This window comes from Mugil cephalus, chromosome 10, assembly GCF_022458985.1.
Source record: "Mugil cephalus isolate CIBA_MC_2020 chromosome 10, CIBA_Mcephalus_1.1, whole genome shotgun sequence".
NCBI lineage: Eukaryota > Metazoa > Chordata > Actinopteri > Mugiliformes > Mugilidae > Mugil > Mugil cephalus.
The window spans coordinates 14230183-14256582 of NC_061779.1; the positions used below are offsets into that span (position 1 = coordinate 14230183).

Sequence of the window (26400 nt, forward strand, 5' to 3'; positions counted from 1 at the left end):
TTTAGCAGATCATAGTAATACCGTATTATGGTCCACATAAGAGTCCCAAAATGACTCATGTAGGTGAATCATTTTCAAAGAAGGAGCAGGAGAAGTCCAACAAATTTTAATTTTCAACATCCACAAATGACTGTGTGGCACTTAATTTTCCAATTTGCTCACATTACATGAACTAAAATCCTCAACAAAGGGGAAAAAACAACACCTGGATAAACAAAATGTACACTGCATTCCATTTTGCATTCTGCTCTGCAACAATACAAGATTACGTACTGTGACTGGCTATAAAATATCTTGTATCTTGTGATTTTATCTAACCTTATCTCGTCGCATCTTTAAAAATTGTTATGGATATTGTAGTAATTCTTAACTGTAGTAACGGAAGTATTTGCAGTAATTTGACTAAAGCTAGACTAAAAGATAAAACTAGGTGTGACATTTTGTTATTTCAATTTCATTTTTTTTTTTTTTTTACAAGTGAAATTTGTCTACAAATGAGGACACATTTATTGAGGCTGGGATGTCTACAAGAGTCCTTTCCATCTTAACAAATATCAAACTTATTATAATAAATGATTAATACAAATGGCAACTTAAAGTAAACAAAACTCTTTGGAACAATGAAAAATAACTTAAACGAATGAATTCTAAATTAGCCCACTTAAAAATACATAGATATATATTTTCTATAACTTCAATTTTAACCAGCGAATAAATTTTTTTACCCAATGTTACCATAGTAACAACGCCTAAGGTCCGCTTATCAAATCCGTCCGACTTCTGGTCCGTTTCTGAAAGTTGTCCGTAATGAAACACGGACGTGTTCCTCAGCTGTCATGTACCCACGGAAGCGTGTGGGTAATTAGCTTATTGCAAACGTGGGACGAAAAAGAAGTCTGGACATTCAGATGAGTTTTACTCGTGTTTATAACAGCTGGCGACACCGTTTAAACTGAAGACAAGGAGGCGACGACATTCTTGCCAACGACTTTCTTGGTCTTGCAGCGCGGTTGAAACTTCGCCTCAGCTCGTCAGAACAGGCTGTTCCTGCTCGGTTTAACCATGGTGGACGCTTTTATAAAACTGACTAGTCAAAGTCAGGGAAGGGACCGAGTGTTCAGGTGAGTTGTTTGGCTTATTTGTGATCGTGCATGCTTGTTTCATTGATAGTACCTCCTACCTGTGTATGGAAAGTTTGTGTCTATATTCTGTCTGTCGTGTTTTTGATTTTTTTTAGGGCGACCCAGTATGCATGTGCTTTGTCCGTGTATTTACTCCGAAACAACACCGAGAGAAAGGACCTTGTGGCAAAACTTAAAAGTCTGGAAAACAACATGAGCGCCGGACGAAAATGTGAGTATAAATAAAATGTCATTCAGTTTCTTGTATCTAGTGTTTAAAAGCCGTGGCTGCAAATAAGCATTGCATACTAATTATTTTGGTAATTTCCCTGGCTTGTGTTAACTATTGATTTACAGTCAACAGCGTAAAGTATTGAAGTGCCTCATAAAACTTCCAGACAAAAGAACAAAAAATATTTTAGGTTAATATACACAAAAAGGAGCCAATGTTTGTTTGATAAAGGATTTTAACCAGCAGCCAAATTCTCAGATGTTCTTTCTTGGCCTTCCCAAACCCTCAGTGAACAAGATAATATCTGATCATCTGGGTCAGAATGAGCTCCTGGCTGTCTACACTTCAAGGCAAATTAGACAAGAGATGAGTCAGAGCAAACAGAAGGAAACGCTGTTTTTCCTTCTTTCTCTCCCTCCCGTGAAGATCTGCGGATCTACTGTCAATTGTTCAATAATCACATAATGGGTGCACATTACATAACGCTCGCTGTTTATAGTCATAAAAAGGGTTGTTAAAGTGAACAAATTGAACAAATTACGTGTTTATGTGTTTTACATTAGCTACCACGCCGGTGTTTACCCTCCCCTTCAGCAAGACTACATTATTTTTTTAGTTCAATAAGTAGATGTCAGCCCAAGGAGGAACCACACATACATTAAAGATGGGAACAGCTAATTGTTTGCTGTTATCTCACCGTAGGTTCATATTTATTTCATAATTTTTTTTTATTTTTTTGCCGCTTTTCAAAGATCTTTGTCAGATCTTCTTAATTTCGTGACAGATGTTATAAAACAGTGAGGATGTCCCTCCGTACATAATGCTGCCATCGTACTCGTACAAGTTAATAAGATGAGAAAAAATAATGAAATTTAGGGTTAGGGTTGCTGAAAGATACATTATGACTATTAAGATTCTCGACACTATACATAACACAGTCATTTTATTTTAGCCTTCCTTTTACCAAAAACATGAACAACAAAAACAAAGGTACCACCCTTTATGTGCAGTCCTATTAAAGTGTACCAGATCACGTTTGTTTCTGCTTTTTAAAAATTTATGGAAATTGTTACATGTTGAATACAAATGGGCAGCTTTGCTTTGCCCATTGGCTTAGACGAGATTGTTTGTGGCCTTTTGACCCTCTCTGAGCCGAGATGAAACTGTTTTCTAACGTATAAACACCGACTGTGGCTGTAACAGTGACAGCTGTTATACCCGTTTATACAACTAATATGAATCTGGGGGGAATTTGAAACTTCCTGAACTTTGACACTTAGCGGTTTCTGTATGAATTTACATGATAAGAGGCCGACTTGATACGAGCTTGGCACTGAAATGAAGGACACGGCAATGCCTCGGAGCAGTGTCGGGCGAAAAATGACCTTGCGCCTCTTAATATGGTCGCAGAAGAGCTGTGTAAAGGCCAAGAGTGGGCCTCAGAGAACCAGGCCAGGCTCTGTTGGTGCTCCACTTAATTATCTCTTTGCTACGTCAGAGCTACTGCCATGGGGCTCCTCTGCCTCTATGCCCAGGCTGTCTGGCTTGATAATTGTGGGTGAAGGAGACATTTATATCACCCAATTCATCGTAGGAGGAAGTTATACCTTTGATGTGCCTTTCAAGGGTTCAGAAACTAAAGTTTGAAAAGAAGAGCTTAATCCAGAATCGGAGTGAGTGCTTTGTAAACACATGGAGGGAATGAAGACCTTGACCTCTTTCTCTCGGTGCAGCAAATATGATAAGGCCATGTTGCTTAACTATATTTTGATTGTCATGTGTGGAGTGCTGCTATGAAATGTTGAGCTGACATTTCACGTTAAATTGATTGCTGCTCTAATACCCTTTTATTTTTTTTTCTTCCTTTGTCAGTGTTCAGGCTGGGAAATGCAGCAAATTCCATTGAGGCTGCTAAGCGAACCATGCAACTCTCTGACCGAGTGCTGTGCCTGTGTCTTACCGCGGCCAACATCAACCGCACCCTCTACTTTATCTGTGACAATGTCCTCTGGGCCAGAGGTGTCGGTCTTATCCGCAATATTGACAAGGAACGCTGGAGCTTAAACTCCTCTCGCTGGTACTTCTTGTCGCTGCTTATGAATCTCACCAGAGACGTTTATGTGCTCACCCAGCTGATGGCGCGGAGAGCAAAAGAGAGACGCTTTAAACAGAGAATGGATCAGCATCTCTCAGAGAATCCTGAAGTAGCTGAAGTTGTCATTCCTCAGCTGGATGCTTTCCTGTTTCTGCTCTGGGAAACCCTGAAATCAAATCCGGCCGTCGGTCTGGACACTCTGAAAAACGTGTGTGATCTTTTCATCCCCTTAGACAAGTTGGGCATATACCACTCGAGTGCAGGTGTGGTCGGATTCTGTGGTCTGGTATCCTCACTGATTGGGATTGTAACCCTCACACATCCCACACTAAGAATCAAACCGTGATAACAAGGGTGGAGATAATCCTAACTGTGACTAACCGATAAGTACGTCTTGTAGCTGCGGCTGTAACCATGGACCAAGGTTAACCTGGGGCAAAAGGAGACGTTATGTTATTCTGAGGTTTAAATACAGGTGTTTTCTTACATTTTACACCAAACTCAGTAATATGCGATAAATACATTTCCAGAATGACTGGATTTGATAGTTTTGTAGGAGATCTTTTAGGATTAGAACAGAGAAAGTAGAGTTTATAATTTTTTTTTTTTGTATATTTTTTAGACAACTCAAAGCCAGATATTTTAGTATTCCTGTCCTGTGCCACACACATTCAGCAAATTCTGTAATTACTGTTCTTGTAAAATAAGAGCTCTGCACTGATGCAAGCTTTTGCATCCGCTTTTGAAAAAGTCAAGTTATTCTGGGTGGTGGCTGTCTCTTTAGAGGCTGTTATTTATGTCACGATAAAAAATGCTGCTGAAAGCTTGGCCGACATAAGTGTTGAATAACCTGCTTGTCAGTTAAATGTGCTCTCAGAGTTTTGGAGGTTTCAGGGATTATGTGACCATGTTTATTATATTTTTTTCTAAAATGTGTCCCTTTAAGGCATGGACGCTGTAGAACCGTAGAGAATAAATAAAACTATGCAAATCATGTTCATATTTAAAGGGGCACAGGCACCTTAAATAATATGTTAGAATACACTGTAACTGAGCGCTCATGTTTTTGTCTTGTGAACGAGACTAAAGTTTACCAGAGATCCTCAAAGATGTGCACATATGTGACATTGATATGGATATTTATACTGATCAAAGTTTAATAAACATTATATTCTAAACATAACAGTGGATTTAAATTGTGCTTTTTAAAATCTACATCTTCTGTGGTTTGATTATGTTAATGATCATTAAAGTGTGAGCTGTGGATCAGTTCAGAAACAGAGCAACACTGCCCTCTTTGGGAGACAGGACACCTCGTTGAGTTGAAAAGAGCTTTATTTTTCAATTTCACTGAGACAACAATACACTTTTTTTTGTTTGTTTTTTTTATTCTCGAAAACTTTTCTAGAGAGGATGATGTGATAAAGCGACCACCATCAAAGATTGCAAAAATATATTCCATTTCCCTTTCACCATACTTTGAGTTTTGCTGTGACAAGAATGAACAAAAGATGAATCCAATAAAAGAACAAACACGTAAAGCAATAAATAAAGAAATTTGTTCTCCTAAGTAGATCGAATGTAGTGATTTATAGCAGACAAGAGGTTTGACTTCACATTGAGATTGAGACGTTTTTTTTTTTGTTTTTCTTCTTTTCCAGTACCAACCATCTGAAACTTGAAACTTCAAACACAAATCTAAGCAAATATTAAGTGGCTTTGAATTAGTTTTGGCTGTTACGTCTGGAGGGCAACATTTCCATAGCTGGAAACTAAAATAAAATACACGGCTTTGCCAAAAGAGCTGATGCATTCTTCAAGGCATCTGAGATAATTAAAAAATATTGAACAAAGCACGTTGAAAAGTGGCAACAGTGTTAAACTACAGACGTGGAAATACTGCTGGCCCAAGTTTAATTTTTCCAAAACACCACTGATAGTTAATACGTGCAGAATTACTCTGTTTTCTGAATGAAAAAGGCACATTCAGGAGTTGGCTCCTGCAACAGTTTCACAAACAAAACGAAACAACACGTGACGGATGGAACTTGAAAACCCTTTTTCGTCGTGGGCACCGCTCCCCAAACACAAGTTTACACAAGGACCACAATTAATCTTCATCATACAGCAACATTTTACCCAGGGAGTGTCATCCACGATACACTTCACTTGATCAAATCACACAATAAATCATCATTACGTTAGTGGGAATTGGGAAGCCCTTAACTTGAAGTACTTCTTCTTTCAGCATCTCATCGTCTAAACGTGTTCATCCTGCCCTCATTAATAATAAGGAAATGTTTCTGTACCTTTCTGCTTTGAATTAAAACAAATTATGCAAAATGCAAAAGGATTTAATTTGTATATCCGAGCAGGCCGTACACGTTTAAACCACGCAGGGTTTCTACCCAGTACCAGAGCTAATAACTAGGGTGCTGTCAGTCATTCTCGTCGTGTGTGTGTTTACAGAACGTTTTCACCAGACAATTGAATCCAAAGAGGTCTGGTCCTGAGAAGATAACCAACCAGGAAGAATAATAAAGTCTGCAGATGTACCAGAGCTTTGAGAGTACAGCCTTTTTTAGCTTTGGTTAAATTCAATGCTTAAAGCTGGCAAATGCTTCCCGGGCTCACAATTATCATTTTTTCCAGTTCTCCGTGGTGATAAATATTCCTTACTTGGAAACTCTCATATGTGCCACGACGGAGCAACTGTCTCAAATCCTTCAAACTTATCATTAGAAATGAGTATTGGATGGAAAAAAATTAAATAAAAAATGCGTTAATTAGTTTGGAAGAGAGGTGCTACATATGTGACCATAAACTCACTTTTGTGTTTGCACAGAGAAATCAAGATTAGCCAAGTGTCCACGTTTTGTACAGATTTCTGCAGAGTGTCTTTCTCTAGATAGTGGCACCAGACTGGATTGCACAGCATATTAAATTTATGTACACTTATTGATTATCTGACAGATACCGAGACAAGCTGAAACTGAAACAGATTTGAGATGTACATGGAAAAAACAACAACAACAAACAAAAAAAAAAACACGAACAAGAACAACACACACTAGACAACATAACTACCCAGTAACTGAACTAAACGACAGAGAGAATCAGAGAACACTTTGAACTGTGCAGGTTAAGCCAAGGAGATTTCAGGTGCTAGAAACGTGGAAATGTCTGACGAATGGGGGCGTGTAAAGGCAAATATTAGCTTAATTCTCCTATGTTAAGCTATCATTAAGACAACAGTTGTGAGTACAGCTACATTGGTGGAAATGTCCAAAGAACAGTGAAATCTGATCCCTAATTTCTACTTTAGGCCACAGCTAAATTAAGGTGAAATAATAATAATGATAAAAAAAAAAGTTCAGGTAATCAGATGCACCTGACTCAGTACAAGCAATTCAAGAAAGTGTGGAATGAGCCTCGCTAGCAGCCTCTAGAGTTCATCCTTCTCCTTACAGCCAACTGAACCAAAGTGGTCTTCACTCAAAGAGCAAACGCATAGTGCCATCCTGCTCGAGAACGACCCAGTCCGGCAAAGGCATCTCTGTTCACATTCAGCAGATTGACATTTAAATGTAAAACTCACTGATGCGAATTATTGTTGTTCCACCAAAAAACCTACATTTAACATCATCGAGACCGAGAACAGAAACAAAAACATAGGAAATAGAAATGTGTTGATTACCAAGATAAATACCCTGTACACGTTTAAAACTGCATGGAAAGTGAAAAAAACAAACAAAAACAAAAACAAAAAACAACCCATCAGTAATCACGAGACTCGAGAGATTTTTGAGGGTCGATTATGATTTTCCATTCCGTAGTAGAAAAGGCAGTTTATGGTAGTGTAGGCTACATGTGGGTGAAGTTGACACTAGTTGTGCAACGAGCACTATACTGAGACCGTTGTTACAGTACTGCGAGGAGTCGTTTTGTGGCAGTCCCGTCATTTCTTGGAAATGAAACAGGACGTTAGCAGAAGGCTACATGATACAAGTCCAAAGAAGCTCGGTCCTAACCGTGATGTCTCGAGTGAAGACAAATAGGGTATGCACGTGACGTCACAGCAAGCGAAGTAACCATGGTTACGGCCACTGGGTGGCAAAAAAGTGACAGTTGAACGTAGACAGAAGAGCAGCGTAAGTTTGAACCATAAGCTTTAAAAGCGTCTAAATTGTAAAATTAATTTTAAAAAGAAGGCGAAGAGCTGTTGTGCGATTGACTGTACCGACAGATTTCAAAAAGCAGTCGGGGACAGCTGTTAAAATTTATCTACGGCTGCTTTTGAAAGAAAAGTAAATGGGCACAGAAACCTGATGTTGTGGTTCACGTTTCGTGTCAGGTAATATTAATTTATACTGTCATACTTGGAGGAAGTTTGTCGATGTTGCTGTTTTGGTGTAGTTACAGCCAACAGAAACTATTCAAGTTCCAACAATAAGTAACAATACAATAATATTTGCGATCACTCGTCATCGTCCTTTTAACGTCCGATGCAACGCTACAGTATTGCATGCCTAACGTTACTTCTTGCTAAATCTTTTAGCATTAGCATCTTAGCATTAGCTACATTTATCATAATGTAATTACTTTAAACTAACGGAAACTGAGGCTAACCCACGTTTCTAAATCCATACTAGTTCGTTTTGATCATTGTCGAGTCCAGTTGTCCTTAATTTCATCTGATAATCCACATTTTCCTGGTCTCGCTGTATTTACTGATACATTTCAAGGTGTTTTTTGCCACTCAAGGGGGCGTGGCCCAAGGCGGCAGTGACGTCAATGCATACCCTCTATTGTTGCACGTTTTGAAATCACTCGGCATATTACGCTTGAAAAGGATTTGTCTTATTCCTACACAAATATACGTTTTGCATGTAAGGTAGATTTTGTCTTGCTGAGACAAAATATTAACTAACTGAATTTGTCGGCCTTTAGTTAGATGCACTGTTCATGTCGATCGTCTTGTGAGCGACAACTAACTGATTTGTTTGAATGTGTTACGTCATAATTCGACTTTCTATCAGCAAGAAGCAAATAAACAATTTCCCCTGTATTTAAATATAAAGACTTTAGTAGCATTTGTTTACCCCATGATTGATTGTACGATCACTTTAATACTTAAAGATCAACACTTTTTTAGTTCTGACAAGATAAATGATATAATGCAATCAGGCATGAGGCATCACATCTGTTGGCTTTCACTGTGTCGTCTGACCGTTTTACAGCAGAACAGAATCCAGCCTTTACAGCGACAATCGGAGCTGAAAACCGTAGCGTTAAAGGGTAACATTTGATCACGAGTCGGTGGTCTCAGCCCACTTCTGAATAAGAACCTCGCTCCTCAATTCCATTAACACTCTGAGGAGTAAAGTGAATAGTGTCTCAGCGACTTGGGGACCCAGCTGGGCAGTCTTTGGGTCCATTACGAGTCTTTTGGTCCAGTTGTTTCGCACCCTTGCAGAGGGTAGAGGCCAGGTTACCTGGAGAGCTCCTGTGCTCTGTCGTAATCTGTGATCAGGACTTTGATATGCGACAGTTTCTTGTGCAGATACTCGCATCGCTTCTTCTCTTCCCGATAACCAGGAAACTTCTGAAGGACGAAAGGAGACAATGCTTGCTTTAGTAATTCGAACTAAACCTTCTAAGTTGTGCAAACACATTGTGAATTGCTTCTTTCAACCCGACTGATGTCGTCTGTTAGAGGCTGCTTATCTGGGATTAGTACAACTATCAATGCCACGTCAGAAGTAAACAATAAACGGTTTCGAGGTAAAGACAGCCAAAGGTCTTGCTCTAAAACCAAATCCATGTCCAGGAAACTTGATGGAGAACAATAAATTTTATGTTGCACTGGCAACTAAGCCAGAGTTTTCCAAACTGAGCCGAACTATTGCCAAACTACTCATGTGAATAAAAAATAATGTGTTCTTCTCTGTGAACTGGTAGACATGAGTCACATCAAACAAAGTATTTACACAGTGGTTCATTTTTTTTTTCTGTTGTTGGTTCTATGAAAGCATCCAATTAGCGAGTCCATCTTTTCCTCTCTCTCTCTATATATATATGACTCATAAAACTCTGGGATCACTAAGGATTGAATTTAGATACAAGCAAAAACCGAATGCAGCCAGTTCACCTAAACCACGTCTCTGTGATTCTTTCATGAGATTGAACTGAAATCATTCTTACTTTCTTATACTTTCGATACTTCTGTAGTATTTGGTCTTCCATAAGCTGCAAACAAAAAAACACAATGTGTTAGTGTGCCATCTAATGTGCGTTCCGCTTGGTGTTTTACTAGAAACTGAGCGGCCACAGTCCAGACAGTACCTTGTACTCTTGTGTTCCCGGCGAGAGGGTGTTGATCTTTGAGCCCAACTGAACAAACATCTCTGTGATAGCCCCAATGCGGTCATGAAGAGCTCTGTATTCATCGTACTCAGCACAGAAGTCGTCATTATACTGTTGACGCTGCTCCACTGCCGTTATTGGGCCGTATTTTCTAAAAAAAAAAAAAGAAGAAAAAAGAGAAAACATCAAGTCTCTACCAATTGAGTAGTTTATCTTTCCTTCCAGTAGATGGCACTGCACATTGGGGAATTGAGAGGCTTGACACGTCACTGGTGTAATAGCGTGATGTGTTGACCAGATGTATAAATGTCAGACATAAGATCATTTGTTTTTAAAGCAATTCTCAGTGAAGCTCCCTGACAGCTTATTTACACACGTATTTTACTTCGCTCTATTTATAAGAATGATCTGAAGCCGAACTGAACCCTTCAGGGACTCGCTGGTTTCTGCACATCGGTTGGTTAGACCCTGAAATCTTAACTCCTCAGTGACGGATCACATTAACAATGACTGAATTTGGCCGTTAAGGCAGTGACAGTTATTTAGATGTTATTCCTGAGTCGTAAATCCCCTCTGAATGTGGGAATATGACGTGAAAGAGGGATCTGGTGTGTATTTAATCTTACATTAAATAGTCTGGCAGTTCCTCCGCTGTGGTTCGATTAACAGGTGTTTTCTCTCCCTCGTGGCCTTTAGATAGGAAAAAGACACACACATACACATAGAAAAAAAGGTTAAAGCAGTCTGTCAATGCAAATGTGATAATGCGGCCATCATATCAAGGTTGATGGAATCATTTATCGTGGTTTCTGATAAGAGATCTGATCCAAGGCAAGCAGTGACGTCAGCGGGCCGGGCTAGGAGGCAACGCTTCCTGCTGACTCGCTGGACTGTAGGTCACCCAGTTGTTCCACAGTCAATCATCAACAGACTAGGGGGCGCTAGTGTTAGAGTCCAACTGCTCTCTCGCTCAGATGAAAATATATTTACTGCTCTAATTGGGCTTCCAGAAACATCTCCAACTTACCCTGAGAGATTCTGTTCTCTAAACAGAATAAAACTCGAAAATATTTTCAGCCTGTACAAATAATATTAAACTGATTTGCGACGGCACAGTATGATACACGGAGACAATGAAAACCTAGAAAAGACGATTGTTTTACCGCTTTAAAGCTATTTACCTTTGAGATTATCCTGATTCTGCTTCAAGTCCGGACTGGTCTCTATCCAGTCTGGTTTTAAGCGCTCTCGTTCCTTGTCTTTGTGTTTTTTGGACCTTTTCTTTTTATGCTGGCCATTGGTGAGCTGCGGCTCAGTGCAAATGGAGCTGTCGTTATGTGGGGGCTTGGTGCTCGGTGCAGTGCGGGCTGGTTCTGTCCTCTCCAGTTTGGGAACAGTAAATGGCCCGCTGAGTTTATGTGGCGAGTGCAGACCATTTGGGCTCCCCTGAAGATGATTGTTGGTTTTGTCGAAGTCCAGTTTAGTGTGTACGTGACTAGAGGAGCTACGACCCCCGTTGGTGCCATAGTCTGTGTGAGAGGGCGACTGCAGAGGCAGACAGTGGTCTAATAGCCTTTGTTTTTTGGGAGTTTGAATGTTGGATGGGTCCAAGGCCAATGGGCGTTTCTGGAGGACAAAAAGAGACAATGTGTGTAAGCTACACGAATGTATGATAAGCAGTTTTACTTCACTTACTGAGAACGAAACCACTCTTAAGTGTAAAACAGGAGAAGCATCTAGTTGAGCTTAAAGGTGGGGTTAAAAGTTGTTTAATGATTTCTTGGCTAAGACCAAAAATTGGTGGAGAATGGTTGTAGAAAACTGGTGTCACGCTCACAACATGCTAACCCATCTAACCCAGTCCATCTGAATATTGACAGAACGGTGTCAAAGCCTGTCTTTGCATTGTGCAAATGTGGAACCATTCCAGTCAGAGTCGTATTTAGACTGAGGTCATTTATAGAATTGCGCAAAGAAATAACAGAAGTATTCCAGTAATGCAGGAAGAAATACCCTATCTTTTCTCAGTCCTAAAAAAAGGAAAAAAGGTAGGGCTAAACACAATTCATTCGAGGTGAATAATTACCACAGAGAGACTCTTGGCAGGACTTAGTTGCGAGGGAGAGTCCCCCGGGGTTTTGTGGAATGAATGGTTGGACTGGGGACTCTTCAACTGGCTACTGTGGAGTGGCTGAAGTTTCCTGCGGAAAGATTAAGAACACACCACCTTCAGTTGGACACTAGCTCCAAGGTAAATGGCCTGTAAAGCTAAACAGGAAGAGGGAGTATGTAGGCCATGAAGCAAGTGGATGAGCAATTATTTTTTATTATGACACAGCACGGGGAGAAAAGACTGCGGCGGCTTCCTTTTCCAGAGAACAAATCATCATTGGCATTACAAAACTGCATGTATTTTTAATTAGATCAAAGGCTGTTAAAGAGAGAGCTGCTCTGTTCCCTAATATATTTTGTTTTGTGCTGCTGGTGACACAAACTGCAGGAGGCAACCACACAAACTGAACGGAGTCCAGTAGTAAGAACAATAGCAGCAGATGTAACCTCTGTGAGGCCAAACCCTCTCCTCTGGTAATCTGCTTCCTACAGCTCCTTCCTCAAAATGATGCCACTACAAAAAGTGACCCCCCCCCCCCCCAGTGAGTTTATGCAATGCTCTTGCTCTGTGTGGTCAGGGTCATTGGACACAGTAAACATTAACATCAGACAGTAAATGACAGTCGTAAGAAAGGGGCCGAGGCCGACAAATGAATAAACCAAAGGGGGAAGAAATCTGGTGTATGCAGTATTCACGGGCAGTCACAGCCTTATCAGGCTTGGCAAACATTTTTTGACGACAACAATTGTATGCTTTTTACGCTTAGCAGGGGTGGGGAAAAGAGGGGGTTGACGCAATCAGCCAACAGGACTTCTTCCAAAAGGCTCGTGAAGCACATGGCCTGCCTGTTTACTGGCAGGCAGAGGAAACGTACGAGGGGAGGAAGCTCACCCTGAAAGGCTCAGCCTTGCAACTCTCAAAGCTTCCCATGCTAATGTCATTTGGCAACACGGTGCAGGGAATATTTTCCTCTGCTTTGATGTGTCCATTAACAGATTCATCAGTGCACAGAAGTAGTCATTTAGAAACTCCCTCTTTCAAAATGATCACAGCAGACCTCTCCATTAATTTGTTAGTGTTTCTGTACCCGTGCCAGCACTGTCACAACGCATCCATCCCTTAGTCTTCTCTGCATTATCTGCGCAGAGGCTCTTTACGAGTCTAAAAAGACTTTAAGGCAATCGTTTGACAGTTTGGGAAATATTTATCGCTAAGAGTTGCATGAGAAGACGAATGCCACTTTTGCGTTTGATAAATACGGGACTGTAGCCAGGAGGTGATTATCAAGCAATCTCACATTAGCACCTTTCTTTTTGTACTGACAAAACTAATTAGATATAAAAAAAAGAACGCTTTGTGAGCTTTAGAAGGGCTTTAGGGTCTTAAGACAGATCCAGGCTTGCCGTTTCACCCTGTTTCCAGCCTTTATGCTAAACTGTTGTCGATGTGTTTCTGCATTATCTGTGCAGAGGCCAAGTCATGTCGATGCCATATTTAGTTAAAGGCATAAACATAAGTGTACCAATGTTCTCATTACATGTACAGCAAGGACGTGAATAAGCTTATTTACCAAAGCGTTACTCATGCACGGAGGTGTTTCTGTAAATAGTGAATTCTAACCTGATCAGGAGCCTGTGGATGAGTTGCTTCTCCTCCTCTAGGTATCCAGGCCAGTCTCTCTGGACTTGTCTGTAGAGCTCATCTTTCAGAGAGTAGCTGTGGTCTTTTGGGTTCAGTTTACCAACCTGAAAAAACAACAGATGTGATTGTTATTGTACCTACAAAAATGGGACAGAATATAACAGGAACAGAGGCCAGATGAAACACTAATGCTGTAGCATAACCTAAATATCACAACAGAAGAAGACCTTCTTCTGACCCAGTCATGTGACACGGGGTGTCTGTATTATTTCTGTCACAAATACGCCAACTCTGTCCTCACACAACCTAAATCCTCTGATTAAAATAAACCCAAACTAACCACTTTCAATTCTGAAAGTAGTCAGATCCCAGCAGGAGACACCCCACCCCTCTCCTGTCAAAACACAATCTTCTCGTCTAAAGATAATTAAAGCACAGCCCTAATTACAGCTACCAGCGGCGGCACAGTCTCCACTTGATGATTGCAGTGGGACACTCAAACATTGTGAACACAGGAAATATGCCTAAAATAAATTTAAGCAACATTACCTTTTTGGAACAGAGTAATCTTTGACCCGAAAAGCATCTATTTTGTTATTTATCACACTAATATATATGATCATTATTTACATATTATGTATATATTTTAGTGGTGTCAAACGATTAAAATGTTAATCAGATTAATCACGGGGTTGTTGTGGATTAATTTCGATTAATCATGATTAAATGCTAATTTTTAATCTATATTAATCGCGTTTCATTTTGCATGAGCAAACAGACTCAAGAAAGAAGGGCATGTGTATGTGTTTATCAAACGCCTTCAACAAAAAAGCTTGAAACTCTGCATTAATGTGGCCCTGTTCCTCCTCTTTCAGCAGCTACTGAGACAAACCAACTTGTTGACATTGTCAGAGAGCAGAGCTGACTGCTTCTTATTTACAGTGTTGCCTTCAACTGAGAACAAGTCTCTCACATGGAGCGCTGCAGGAGACGGAGCGCTAGCAGGGTCCCAGGCTAACGTATGCTTCATGTTAATGTGGTATTTTAAGCTGGAAGTGCTTCAGTGAAAAGAAAACTCCTTCCTGCAGAGGGTGCATAATACTTTATGTCGGTCGACTGTTATTTTTTTGTACTCATATTTCCCATGGAGAGGGCCAACGTGCTGTTTAGTGTCTTCCATCTTTATCGATTGGTTCTGCTGCCTGTCACGACCGGATCAACTGCACATTTGCTCTAATTGGACAAAGTCGTTTTTGCTGCAGATGGGTTACTTGTGTTAAAAATTTTTAATCAGGTTAATCACGACGATGGATTAATGAGCCTATTAATTTTTGCAGCCGAATATGTTTTTTATATTATATGAGGATTTTCGTGGAGATATCTCACCTCATCCAGTACTGAGGTCAGGTCGGCCTTGTCTTTTGGAGTGGCCCGCTCCCTCTCCAGCCACAGTAGCAGCTCAGGTTTCCTGTAGGGCTTTAAGGCTAGGAGATGAATGATTCGATCCCTCAAGGGCCGGTGGGCCACTGGGCTGGGAACCAGGCTCTTCTTGTTGCTGGGGGAGTGCTTGTTGCTGCTATCTGAGTCACCAGACAGAGATACCAGACCCGGCTTCCTCTGAACCTTCACACACTTGTCTGAGATCAAAAATAAAAGCACACGCAGCAGGGTTTCAACAAATGGAAGATAAAGGGAACTTACTTTGATTAGCGATAGGAAATCAAAATGTTATCACAATAGGAATCTGAAGCTGGTGCTGTATGGTTGCTACCCTGTGCGAAACTAAAGGAGAGCAACCCGATCTGATAAGAGGATTGACATATGCTGACGGTATCCTGTAATGGCACAGCCAACGTATCATTCCTTATCCAGTCCTCAGGCCAAATATACAAATCACACCCTGATTTTTTAAAAGCAGCCCTACAGTGACAGTAAGACAGCACATTTTTATCTTCTTTTTTTAATCTCTATTGTATTGCTGTCAACTTCATTCAAATGCAAAAGATACTAGTACGTGCAGCACTTAAATGAGAAATACTCGTGCCTGTGGAAAGAGGCACTGCTGCTGCGAGTGGAAAGCACTGAAAGGGCTAGATAGTAGGGTTACTGCACAGTAAACATAAGAGCATGGAAACTAAAGGGACTGACACAGAGAGGCTCTTTCTTCCTGTTACAGTACTAATTCAGTTGAACCGGGCAGGCAGTGCTTGTAGATATCTGCGGACTCTAATCTCATTACAACTTTAAGCCATACTTTGGAGGTTGCTATAGGTCAAAGACTAACTTTGCTTTCACTGAGAGAGCATGCTCGACACGACCCGGGATGTTTTAGAGCGCAGTCACACCGTCTCAGCAATATGCAGCATTAAAATTGATTCTTTTTAAATCTTGCCGCAGCTTGTTTCAACATCTACCAGTGACGAAGGCTGCGGGTTAATAACCTTCCTGCACTGAAACAACTGGCAATGCAACGTTTTCAGCAAGCAGAAACAAGAGTCTTTATTTCACAGTAATAAATTGAAACAGCCCGGGGTGAACTTTTATGACTATTCTCAAGGAAGCTTCAGGGACTTTCCGTCATGACTTAGAATAACTGACATGCTCTACAGTGATGTGGGTGTATTTATGAGAAATGCAGCAGTGTGCAGGTATAATAGAGGGAACACATATACATATTACATGCATATACATATTTTTAAATAATTATTCAAGTTTGAAGCGTTTAAAACTTGTCTGCACACATCACCAGAAGCAACCGAACGTTAAATCATACATTACTGTCTAAATAGTGGACATTTTTCTTCCCAACCCGCAATTGTGAGATGGTATATGGACATTATGCATGCTGGGTATACTATTACTATACCATAAAAAGACAGGGAGTCGCCACAAAACAACTGTGTTTAACACGACCGCTATTTTCCCCTGTGTGTAGGAGTCTGCAGGACAGTTGTGTGCATGAAAGCAAGATATCATGTAACTGCCTTTCTCTAACTTCTAACATTTATTAGCTGCATGTAATGGGTGGTAGCTGGCTCTGACTAAAGTTTCAAAGCTTGTTGTATCTGTACTGTTTCCTTTCATGCAACAGAATCTACACAAACATTTAAACTCACGTGAGGTATCTGAATGTCATCAGGCCTCAAGGAGGGATCATCAATAAAGCTACGGCACAGTCCGTTTCATTAACGAGGCCAAAACCTCGAGGCTCACGCACGGAGAAGGCATCGAGTAAAGGAAATTAATTGCGAACAGGAAGTCCGATCACTCCAGGTTAAGTGAGGCCTCTTTCCTTAGATGATATTTCGAAATGTTTCATCAAATGGAGGTGAATCGAGTCCCAGTCCGAGTAATTACATTTTAGGCAAAACTTCATCAGCGTGAGACCCGTTAGAGAATATTTCTGGAGAACACAGTCACATTAATGATGCTGGCAGGCAGGCTGGCACAGCGCCTGAGCAATCTCGACAGAATGAAAGTAGAATTACAAGAAAGCGACGCGTTGCTCTTACATGAACGACTGCAACGCAGTGCTTTGATCAATTATCTGATAACTTCCACACCATATGGTAATTATCAGCAGGATGAAATGGTGAGAGGAAACCGTGTGGAAGCTTTCTGGGAGCATAAATACTCTCCAGTTATCTGTCCTTGATCCCTACAAGCATGAAGGCTGCCACGTAAACGGGGGCTGGAAAGATACAGCAGGACGTAGATGCACCTATTGGCGAAAGACTTACTTGGCCCTGGCTTGATCTCAATTGCTGAGCGGCTCCAGATGTCCTTCTCCACCTGAGACATGCGCTCCCTGGTCGTTTGATAGGAGTCGTCTGTGGCACAAACTGTGATTTTGTCCTGAATGCTGCCCTGGCCCTCCAGGTGATCCCTGCCCTCCCTGCATAGAGGAGGAGGATGGACGACAGAGTAAACTTAAAGAGTGGATCATCTTAAAGAAGCCATAGCTTCCTGTCTTCTAGTATTCAACTGGTTTGACTGCATATTTTAGGTCTGTAAACGAGCGTGATGCTTGAAGAATTGAAACCTTACAGAGAGTAACAGGGTGCAAGTAAAGGAGCTGAAACGAAACCTTTTAACCAACCCTTCAACCCTGCACAGCCACGAACACTGCATCTCTGTTTTCAATTATTACTGGTCACACCTTTGAGCTCAGTCATGGCATGACAGTCTTTGGGTTATTATTGTTGTTGAATATAGCCTGACAGCGACACTGTCTGTTGTTGTAGTACTGAAGAGAGAGGCCACTGTTTGGTTAGGCCCTGCGGCCTGGGACTGACACCAAATTTACTACAAATTCCATTTGTGGTCAGGCTGTGGAAAGAGTTATGTGTGCTGCTTACCCCGAGACATACTGGTGAATGCAGTCGAAGCTGGACTGCGGTTTGTCTTTGCTGTCACTGGATAGGTAAAAAGAGAAGACTCTGAATCCATCCGGAGACTCGGGCGTCGGCGCTGGGATCTTCACGTACTATTAAAGACAAACCGAAAAACAACCAGTGCACAATTATTAGAATAACAGTTCGGAAGAAGAAGGAGGTTTATAATTAAAAGAAAAACTAAACTGAGAGCCAGCAAAACTGGGGTAATCTTTGACAGTTTTATGATGTTCTCTGACATGCTTGAGCGTTTCTGCTGATATCGCTAATTTGAGTGGTGCGTTATGTAATAAGTGGACTTTATCTCGCCCACATGTGTCTATCTCAAATACACAGCACAAAGTAATACAACAAAGCAACTTCTTCTTCTCTTAAACAGTCGCGGCTGATTTTACTTTTTATTTTTTTCATACTATAGATGTGACCTAAGTAATCCCCCAGTGGGATCAATCACTGATGCTACATGGTGCCTCCCAGGTCAAGGATGATGACCTGTAGCCAATCGTGGGAGGAGCCTATCTGAAAAGCAAAACAACAGTATAAATATATATATTTTTTTTTTACTTGGGCAACAGCCTCTTTTAATAGACTGTCAATGGCTCCCTACCAACAAACAAACAAACAAACCAGCAAACTGAAGTCTATCTCGTCTTAGAAACCTGTTACATAAAGTGACCTGAAAACCTGCTACTTCTGCTAAAAGGATAGTTCAACATAGAAAGTCATTAACCAACAGGTAATATGTCCTTTAAAACACATCGGAGACCAGCTCTCTTCTGCAGCGCCTGCAGCCTGAAAATGGACAGTTTAGTGCTTTCGTCGATAGAATGTCCTAGATCCGGATAATGCCGGTGATTATTACCCGGCCTTTCCAAACAGGAATAAGAGTTTAGCGAGGAGGAGTAAATGGGAGATAGCTGTAGGAGCTTGATTCCACCCCCTCATTCCAGTTTATGGTCTAGTACAACAACCTCGTGGCAAAGCACGCAGCTGTTTTTTCACTCCAGGTCTTAAGAATAACAAACGTCAGTCAAGTTGCCCTTTTTCTAGTTATCAGTTGTAAGTGATTGATTATGAGCTGGCTGAGAGCTCCGTGCCCCTGGCAGATGTGTCAGGCAGAACTATAGCTGTCACAAATGTCCAGTCATGCAGCAAAGCCATAAGCAGTTTTTTCTTTTTTCCCAGGATGGAGCCAATGAACGGTTCCTCTCCTCTACACCCCTCCTCCTCTTCTAAAACCCAACACATGCCATTCACCCTACCCCCATCCCATCCGCCTCCAGCTTTCCTTCGTGTGCACCCATGTCAACACAAAATGCAAAGGCGCACACACAAGGCCACGGACACACAGCTGACCATTAATTTTGACCTATTTACGTCCGACCGTTAACATTAAGTGGTGAAGCCAAGTCCTGCGTATGTTTTTACGCTAATTAAAAATGATCAACCAAAACAGCGTCAGAGTGAGCCGGGACAAGGGACGAGTCACGTCCTCGGGTGGCCCCCCCCATTACGTTTAAAGACTAAAGCAAAAGTCACCAAAAGTAGGAGTCACTTGAACGGGGTTATCGACGCAGGCAAAGACGTGCGGAGGAACCGCATCGGAATTAGCTTTTAAATGAAGGCACCGCTAAACAAAAGCTTTTTGGTAAGTTGAGAGCGCACATTTGCACATTTAGCATTGCAATAGTGCCACCACGTCACCTCTTTCAGTCGATGGCAGCAGCATGAGTCCCCTCCAGCCATGCATTAGATTTGCCTGTCACCCCCATCCATGCCACCGTGCACACTTCACATTCTAATTCTAATCAATGTCACTCAGGTCAGACTGTTCAGAGGTCGCCCCCATTTTATTCACAGCTTCCTTCTCAAGCTTCATACCCATATGTTATTTAACCCATTAGTTCCCGGTTCCTGACTCCACAAGCGGAGCTGCGCCGTCTAAACCTCAGGATCACAGGCGACGCCGTTAAGGCACCACATGACAACGTTAGAGTGAAGACATGCTAGTTTGATCTGCTGCACTCGCCCAGTTAAATGTGAAATCCGATCCCACCAATGCCTGGATAATATACAACCAGCAGAGAGTACGCTTAGCTTAGCACCTTTTGTCACTGATAATAATTATTGCATGAACATCCACAGATAAAAACAAAACAAAACATATGTCTTTATATTTAAATATTAACATCGGAACAAACTTCCTGTTGTCTGTGTAACACGTCTCTGGGCCACAGGTTGAACACCTGTGGTACTACCTGCAGCTGTAAACGTCCAACATTACAACACGTAGCCCACGATTATATTCAAAATCCCTGTTTACTTCACTAGAGAAAGAAATGTGCAGCACAGTCAATACTGCTGCTAGTTCCTGACCCAACAGGTTTTTCTATTAATGAACCACTGGTCCATTGTATGTAATGTTTCAAATATTTGATCACAGTACAAAGTACAGTATAAAGCTTTATGAACTGAACAGTCATAAAACAAATAGTAGGCGTGTGAATTGCGCAACAACCCCGACTTCTAGGATTTCCAAAATAAAGCTTTTAATGAATGTAATTGTTATACTACTACTACAGTCTGTGGTGAGAATCCCATTATCTGATGAGTCAGTGAGACTCCTACTGAACACCAGCTAGCGAAAACCTAATTAACAACTTTACTGTAACGTCAACGACTAGTTAGACGCGGCCTGCCTGCTGACATCAATTGACTTTTGAAATGTTCAGTCACTGACACCACTTGTGCCAACAGGTTTGTTACCCCGGAGCTGCTGTCAGTCAAGTAGTGGGTGTACATTTACATAGAGGAGCTGAGTCACAGGCTTTTCGCATATGGAGCACCGGTCTGATTCCCTGAGGCTCTGTGAGTGTTGACTTCCTGTATTTTTTTTTTTTTTTTTTTTTAGGCGGATGAAGCCTTAACGCTCTCACAAGCCGCGTACAAAGAGTGAGGTTAAGTGTTCATCCACCGGTCCAGACTGAATGTCAACAGAGTGACCGCTTTTAGCCCGACTGACTGACCTCGTGCGGATCAAAAACAAAAACACAAATAATTAAAATACACGCAACACTCAGTTATACGAGCAAAACTGTAAATGAGTCATAAAGTAAACGCAGGTTGTTTTTTTTCTTTTTTTTTTTTCTTTTTCTCTGTTTAGGCACAAATAATAACCCAAAGATAGCAGCGAACAGCTCAGAGAAAAACACAGCTGTACTCCCGGGTCATGGACCGGTGAGTCATGTATGCACATGTCAGAGACAGAAGCTCCGGTTACACAGCCCCATCAAACAGAACTGAACACATCGACACAGATCAGGCGTAACATTATGACCACCTTCCTTATACTGTGTAAGTCTGTCTTGTGCCTCCAAAGACGTTCTGGAGACAGCGGCTGAACCAACGTTTTTCATCCGACTCAGAACGAGAGAAGGAATTCATTAAATTGCTTATGCACTACAGTATTATAATTACCATAGCCGAGTCCGTTATTCTGATGATTAATTAATCACAGAAAAGCTTAATCTGGTATTATTATGATCAGAGCGCGCTATTAACATGTGTCAGTTTAATCAAATTGAGCGGCCCATTATGAAGAAACACGCGGCGGTGAAGCTCCTCATTAGCATGATGTGAGTAAAGTGTAGCTGTTGGACAGTTACAGTCAGAGCAGCCTCAGAAAAGCAATCCTTAGCACCGTGTCAGTGCGGCCCCCCCATGGTGCGCACAGGCTTATACAATAACTGCCTCCGTGGCTTCGGTCCAGCCACATCTGCTACCCCGGGCCCCGTGTGTTTGGGGATGTCAAATACTTTCAAGCCGTTTTAAGGTGTGAAACGGACTGGAACAGAAAATCTTGGCAGGGGGCTCTGCAGATGAACAAGGACAAAGGGCACCGCTGGTGATGTCCCTGTAAAACTTCATCTGAAACCCCCCCCCCCAACCACCCACCCATACGTGTTTAAACTGCTTGTTTTTGACGAGTTCTTGACGCTGGCGTTTGATGAGGAAGGAACAAAAGTGTTCATTAACGCGATCTACTTTCCACACTGATTTACTTTAAGCAGCCAAACATCTGCAAGGAAAGATGAGAGGATAGTTTTTCTCTGCCTGTCTTTCTTTCTTTGCTCTGCAGGCGAAAGCGGGAAGGCAAGAATCCCAGCTCTGGTATTTGGCATGGCAGCAGGCGCCTGGATATGTGATTTACTCTGAAGTCTTTGCCTCCTGCCCCAGTCTGTACTGACACTAGTTACCATTGTCTTCTCATCTGAGCCTACTCAGCCATAGCTGCTCAGTGAGCTGCCCGTCTTTTGTTCTAGCTTCTTCCCCCACAAAGCTGAGTGCAATGGCCTGTCGGGCCGCCTGGATTATTCATGAACAGCAGGGACGTGTGGCTGTGTGTTGTTGGGTGGTAAAGGGAGGGATTGGGGGTTTGGGTGTGTGTGTGTGTGTGTGTGTGTGTGTGTGTGTGTGTGTGTGTGTGCAGGGAGAGGATGGGGGTGGCAGTGTCTCCCTGTAGAACCGGTGCATGAAGGATGGCCCCATATAGTCGTTCCTTTAGGAATGTGCGGCTCGGTAGAAGAGGGGGATGGATCCTGACTGGAGCAAGTGTATTTGGCCAAAATATTCATTTATTTTTATTTTTTTTAAATTTAGGTTGATTTGTGCAAATGTGATATAATCCAATGGCCGTGTCGGTACATTCTGAATAGCAGAAAACGTTTAGGTATCCAGTGACGCAGGCAGCCAAGCCAGCGCAGTGACAGCGTGTCAAAGGAATACAGGGGTCAAATTAATTATTCCCATTCACCGTTCAGGAGCTTTGTACAGTATGATCTACACCTCCACTGTGACACGGCTGTTAAAGACAAAACGTGTCTGACAATGAGAGGTCTAAATCACGCTTTCAGTGAGCCTGCATGGATGTGGTGATGCTTTCGTCGAGGGGGGTTGGGAGATACAGGAAGAGCAAAAGAAGGGGGTGGGTGGGGACTGACGGGAGTTAGTGAGGGGATATGGGGATGGGCAACTGTCGAGCAACCCCCAAGGTACTGCCTGTTATGCCAAGCAGAATCAGCCTTTTTTTTTTCCAAGAAGCTGGGCCTAATCTGTCAACCTCAACAAACACAAACCCCTGTCTCTCTACCCCCGACACCCCCACCGCTCCTCATAGGTGTCCTCCTCTTCATACACAGAGGGATCCAGGCACCGTTTCTCTCATTCTCTCAAACACAATTTGAAAAAAATAAAAATAAAATAATGTTGAGATTGTGGTTTTATGGATGCGTGTAACTTAGGAAATTCCTTTTGACATGCTGGTTATTAGACTTCAGATGCATTTACACCATTAATGCGCGTTTCCCTTGTTGATGTTTAGCTGTTTCACTCGAGCGATCCTGCAAACCACTTGGACCGCAGCACTACGCTCATCGGACTTTTCTCTGCACACGAGTAGCCGGTCTGTAATCCTTTAACAATTCACAGATTTGTGCATTGAAAAGTACGTCCAAACCTGATTAACCTGCAGGGAAAGTTCAACCGTAAGGACAAAATTAACTGCGTTATTCTGTGGATTTAAGAGGCGAGATGAATAAACGCTCGCTGGGCTGGAAGTGTTAACAACGTGTAAACTGAGGACAATTATTTGTCACTCTGTTGTTTGCGCGACAATAACAAGTTTTGAGAAATATGTTAGCTGCAGGCTATCATGTTGTAGATGGCGTAATTACCACCATACTCCCCAGTTTAATAATAACTGTGATTCTAGCGCCACAAAGCCGACTTCGTGTTATGAATATTTATCATTTGTATAAATTATCCCATAATCTGTTGCACTTCCTGGTGTGACAGCGTCTCCGTTTCCTTTGCCTTTCAGTTCATTTCGTGGTAATATTTACGTTCTTCATTGTTCCAGCCTTTGCTTTTTGACTTTTGGAACATCAAGCCCATAACTCCAAATCATCAAATGCCAACTTTTACGTCGCCTCACATCACCTGTGTCTGGAACAAAAAAAGCACTAGGGACACACAGCTATGACTACAGCCAACAGTCTGCATTTGTGTGGATGGAAACTGTTCTCCCCACCCGCAGGTGGCAGTTGCCTGTGTCCGTCGCTGTAAAGGAGAAGCCAGAAGAGCTGGGATGAGCTCGGTAGCTGGGAAAAAGCCACAAACCCTTATTCAGACGTGGCTTGATTACGTTCGTCACATTCTCCTCCCGTGAACTCGCTCCCCGAGCTGAAGAGCCAGAGTTGCGTCTGTGCACTCACCAAAACGCTACTACGAACGGCCGACTGCCAGCTTGGTGTGTCACGGCCCCTACGTCTATTTCCACAGCGGCCTGTGTTGTTGTTATTGACAGTTTCTCTCACTGCTATTTTCAGTTTTCCAAGATGACGGCTACATCTTTAGCTCCAAAGGTTCCAGATTAGCTTGGAATGTCAACAAACAACATAAAGCCGCAACAAGAACGCACAGCTCTGTATTTCTAAATCTGGCGAGTGTATTGTTTATTTATACGTCTCCAGCTTTAGCTTCACTGCCTGCCCAGATTGTGTAATCGATATGATCTTTATAGAGCCCTTGTTATACTATTAAAAACACAATCGCTATAGAGTTCTTCGATACAAAAACGGTAAAAGAATATAGTAATGACAGAGGAGCGAACTAAGGAAAAGTCCCGTTTAACTGTAGGAACTCTTGAGACTTGTTCTTAAAATATACTTACTGCCTCTACGTAAACACTGTGGGCCTCCGACGTGCAGAGAACACTGAGACTTTTGCCTCGCTTAACACATCTGGATGAATAGAGCGGCGTGTGCCCTTTCAGAAACACGTGGGACAGCTCTCCCTCTCGCTGCTATGCCACTGGGAGAGGACAGCTCTCAAACCACATTCTTGTTATTGTTATTCTAATTAGCTTCCAGAAAAGAAAAAAAAAAAAAAGGAGGAAAAAATAATGCATGGACACACACATACACACTCGCATACACACTCGCACCGTGCAAAAAGCTTATTTGCAGTATGAGCGCAAGGTGAAGCAAAGCGGTGTGGTGACGGGGGGGCTGGGGGGGCTGGGGGCGGGGGGGGATGGAGTCAGAGCAGCCATGTGTGAGATAGAGGCCCCGATGTCTGCCAAGGATTCAGCTAAGGCATGGGGTGAAATGGCACAATAATCAAGTGGGCCGGCGGGAGGGAGCACAGGGGAAGCGCTGCCTTCACACACAGTCGTCATGAGAATATCTTAAGAGCACCTCCACATTCCCCCTCGTCCTTTATGTGACAGCTGTGCACATAAAAACAAACAGAGCCATAAACAAAAACAATCGCCAAGGCAACCGCAACTCAGCATTTATGAACTGGGGAGGAAGCGATGTCACACGTGACCCAGCAGGACACACTGTCTTCAAATGTCCAAGGTATCACAATATTACAGCCATAAAACGCTGTTACGGGTTCTTTTCTGACTAAATGGATATGGTTCATGCCAACGAGCAGGCGGCCTTGCCAGCCCCCACAGGAAAATAAGCACTAGGATGTGAAATTCCAGGCCATGGGAACCCAAACCAGCTCTGAATATATTCCTTAATCCCTTGTGATGAGTTCAAAGTAATCCAGAATCCAATTTCTTTTAAACTTCGAGCTTTTGCGTGATGTTAAAAAGAAGATCTCGCAAATATTCTTATTTCTTTATAGTTGCATCACAGTCTGTTTTTTTTTTTTAAATTTCCCTTTCTCTCATTGCTTGGACGCTTATTATAGATCACAACCAATCAGTTCCCTTTGCTCCAATATCTAACCTAAATGTAGAGGTTTGAGAGATTAAATATATATATATATATATATATATATATATATTTTTTTTATGTAATGTGGAAGTTTCGCAGTTGCCTAAAATGACCGTTTCAGAGGCCTCTGAGAACTTGTGTCTTTCATTGCATGATTACAAGCTTGGCAGACAACTCACAATAGTAGGCCTAAATGCCGCAGGGCCTGAGAGAAAAGCAGCCGAAAACCTCAGTGTGCTATTTCTTGATAGGAGCCTTGGCCCCTGATACCGCTGAGCCCTGGAGTGACGCCAGGACAGTGATTTGAAGAATTCCTCTGGTTTTTGTGGCCCTGGAAGTGCCCCTTTACAGGAAATCTTTACATGAGCCAGAATGGACAAAAAAGCGAGCTCTACAGTTGGCTGCTGCCACTGGACACATGACCTTTTGAACCTCACGCTGCTTTTGGGGAAAAGAAGCGAACCCTGAGCTTGCAAATAAAAACTAATGGGATATGGCTACATCCTCGACGCTGCAAACCCCCAACCAGGAGACATATACTGGATATCCTCTTGGTCTGTTGTATGCCAGACTGCCACGTTCACCAGCATCCTCCCCCATTAACGGCTTAATCTGGGCCTCCCCCACCACCAATGGTTGCAGCTACCT

General features: G+C 42.2%; 2 protein-coding genes across 2 annotated transcripts in view; one reads left to right on the plus strand and one right to left on the minus strand.

The window, feature by feature from the left end:
* pex11a (peroxisomal biogenesis factor 11 alpha) lies at positions 1–7179 on the plus strand. Its single transcript, XM_047595720.1, has 3 exons — positions 1–1121; positions 1238–1353; positions 3226–7179. Exons 1-3 carry the CDS (start codon positions 1063–1065, stop codon positions 3792–3794), a joined length of 744 nt encoding a protein of 247 aa, XP_047451676.1. The 5' UTR covers positions 1–1062; the 3' UTR covers positions 3795–7179.
* Positions 4766–26400, minus strand: part of LOC125014552 (RNA polymerase II elongation factor ELL) — a 26081-nt gene continuing 4446 nt past the window's right edge. The window contains exons 3-12 of the mRNA XM_047595719.1: positions 17927–18054; positions 17309–17463; positions 14955–15205; positions 13548–13672; positions 11901–12015; positions 10996–11440; positions 10441–10504; positions 9794–9965; positions 9653–9697; positions 4766–9053 (exon numbers count right to left, since the gene is read on the minus strand). Of these exons, the coding sequence (XP_047451675.1) occupies positions 8940–9053; positions 9653–9697; positions 9794–9965; positions 10441–10504; positions 10996–11440; positions 11901–12015; positions 13548–13672; positions 14955–15205; positions 17309–17463; positions 17927–18054 (1614 nt within the window). The 3' untranslated portion in view covers positions 4766–8939. The remainder of the gene's footprint in view (positions 9054–9652; positions 9698–9793; positions 9966–10440; positions 10505–10995; positions 11441–11900; positions 12016–13547; positions 13673–14954; positions 15206–17308; positions 17464–17926; positions 18055–26400) is intronic.

Excerpts from the sequence above, each read along its gene's own strand:
- pex11a (XM_047595720.1), top strand. The coding sequence starts at position 1,063 with ATGGTGGACGCTTTTATAAAACTGACTAGTCAAAGTCAGGGAAGGGAC. Across the intron at positions 1,122-1,237 it reads GGAAGGGACCGAGTGTTCAG|GGCGACCCAGTATGCATGTG; the intron begins GTGAGTTGTTTG and ends GATTTTTTTTAG. Across the intron at positions 1,354-3,225 it reads CATGAGCGCCGGACGAAAAT|TGTTCAGGCTGGGAAATGCA; the intron begins GTGAGTATAAAT and ends TTCCTTTGTCAG.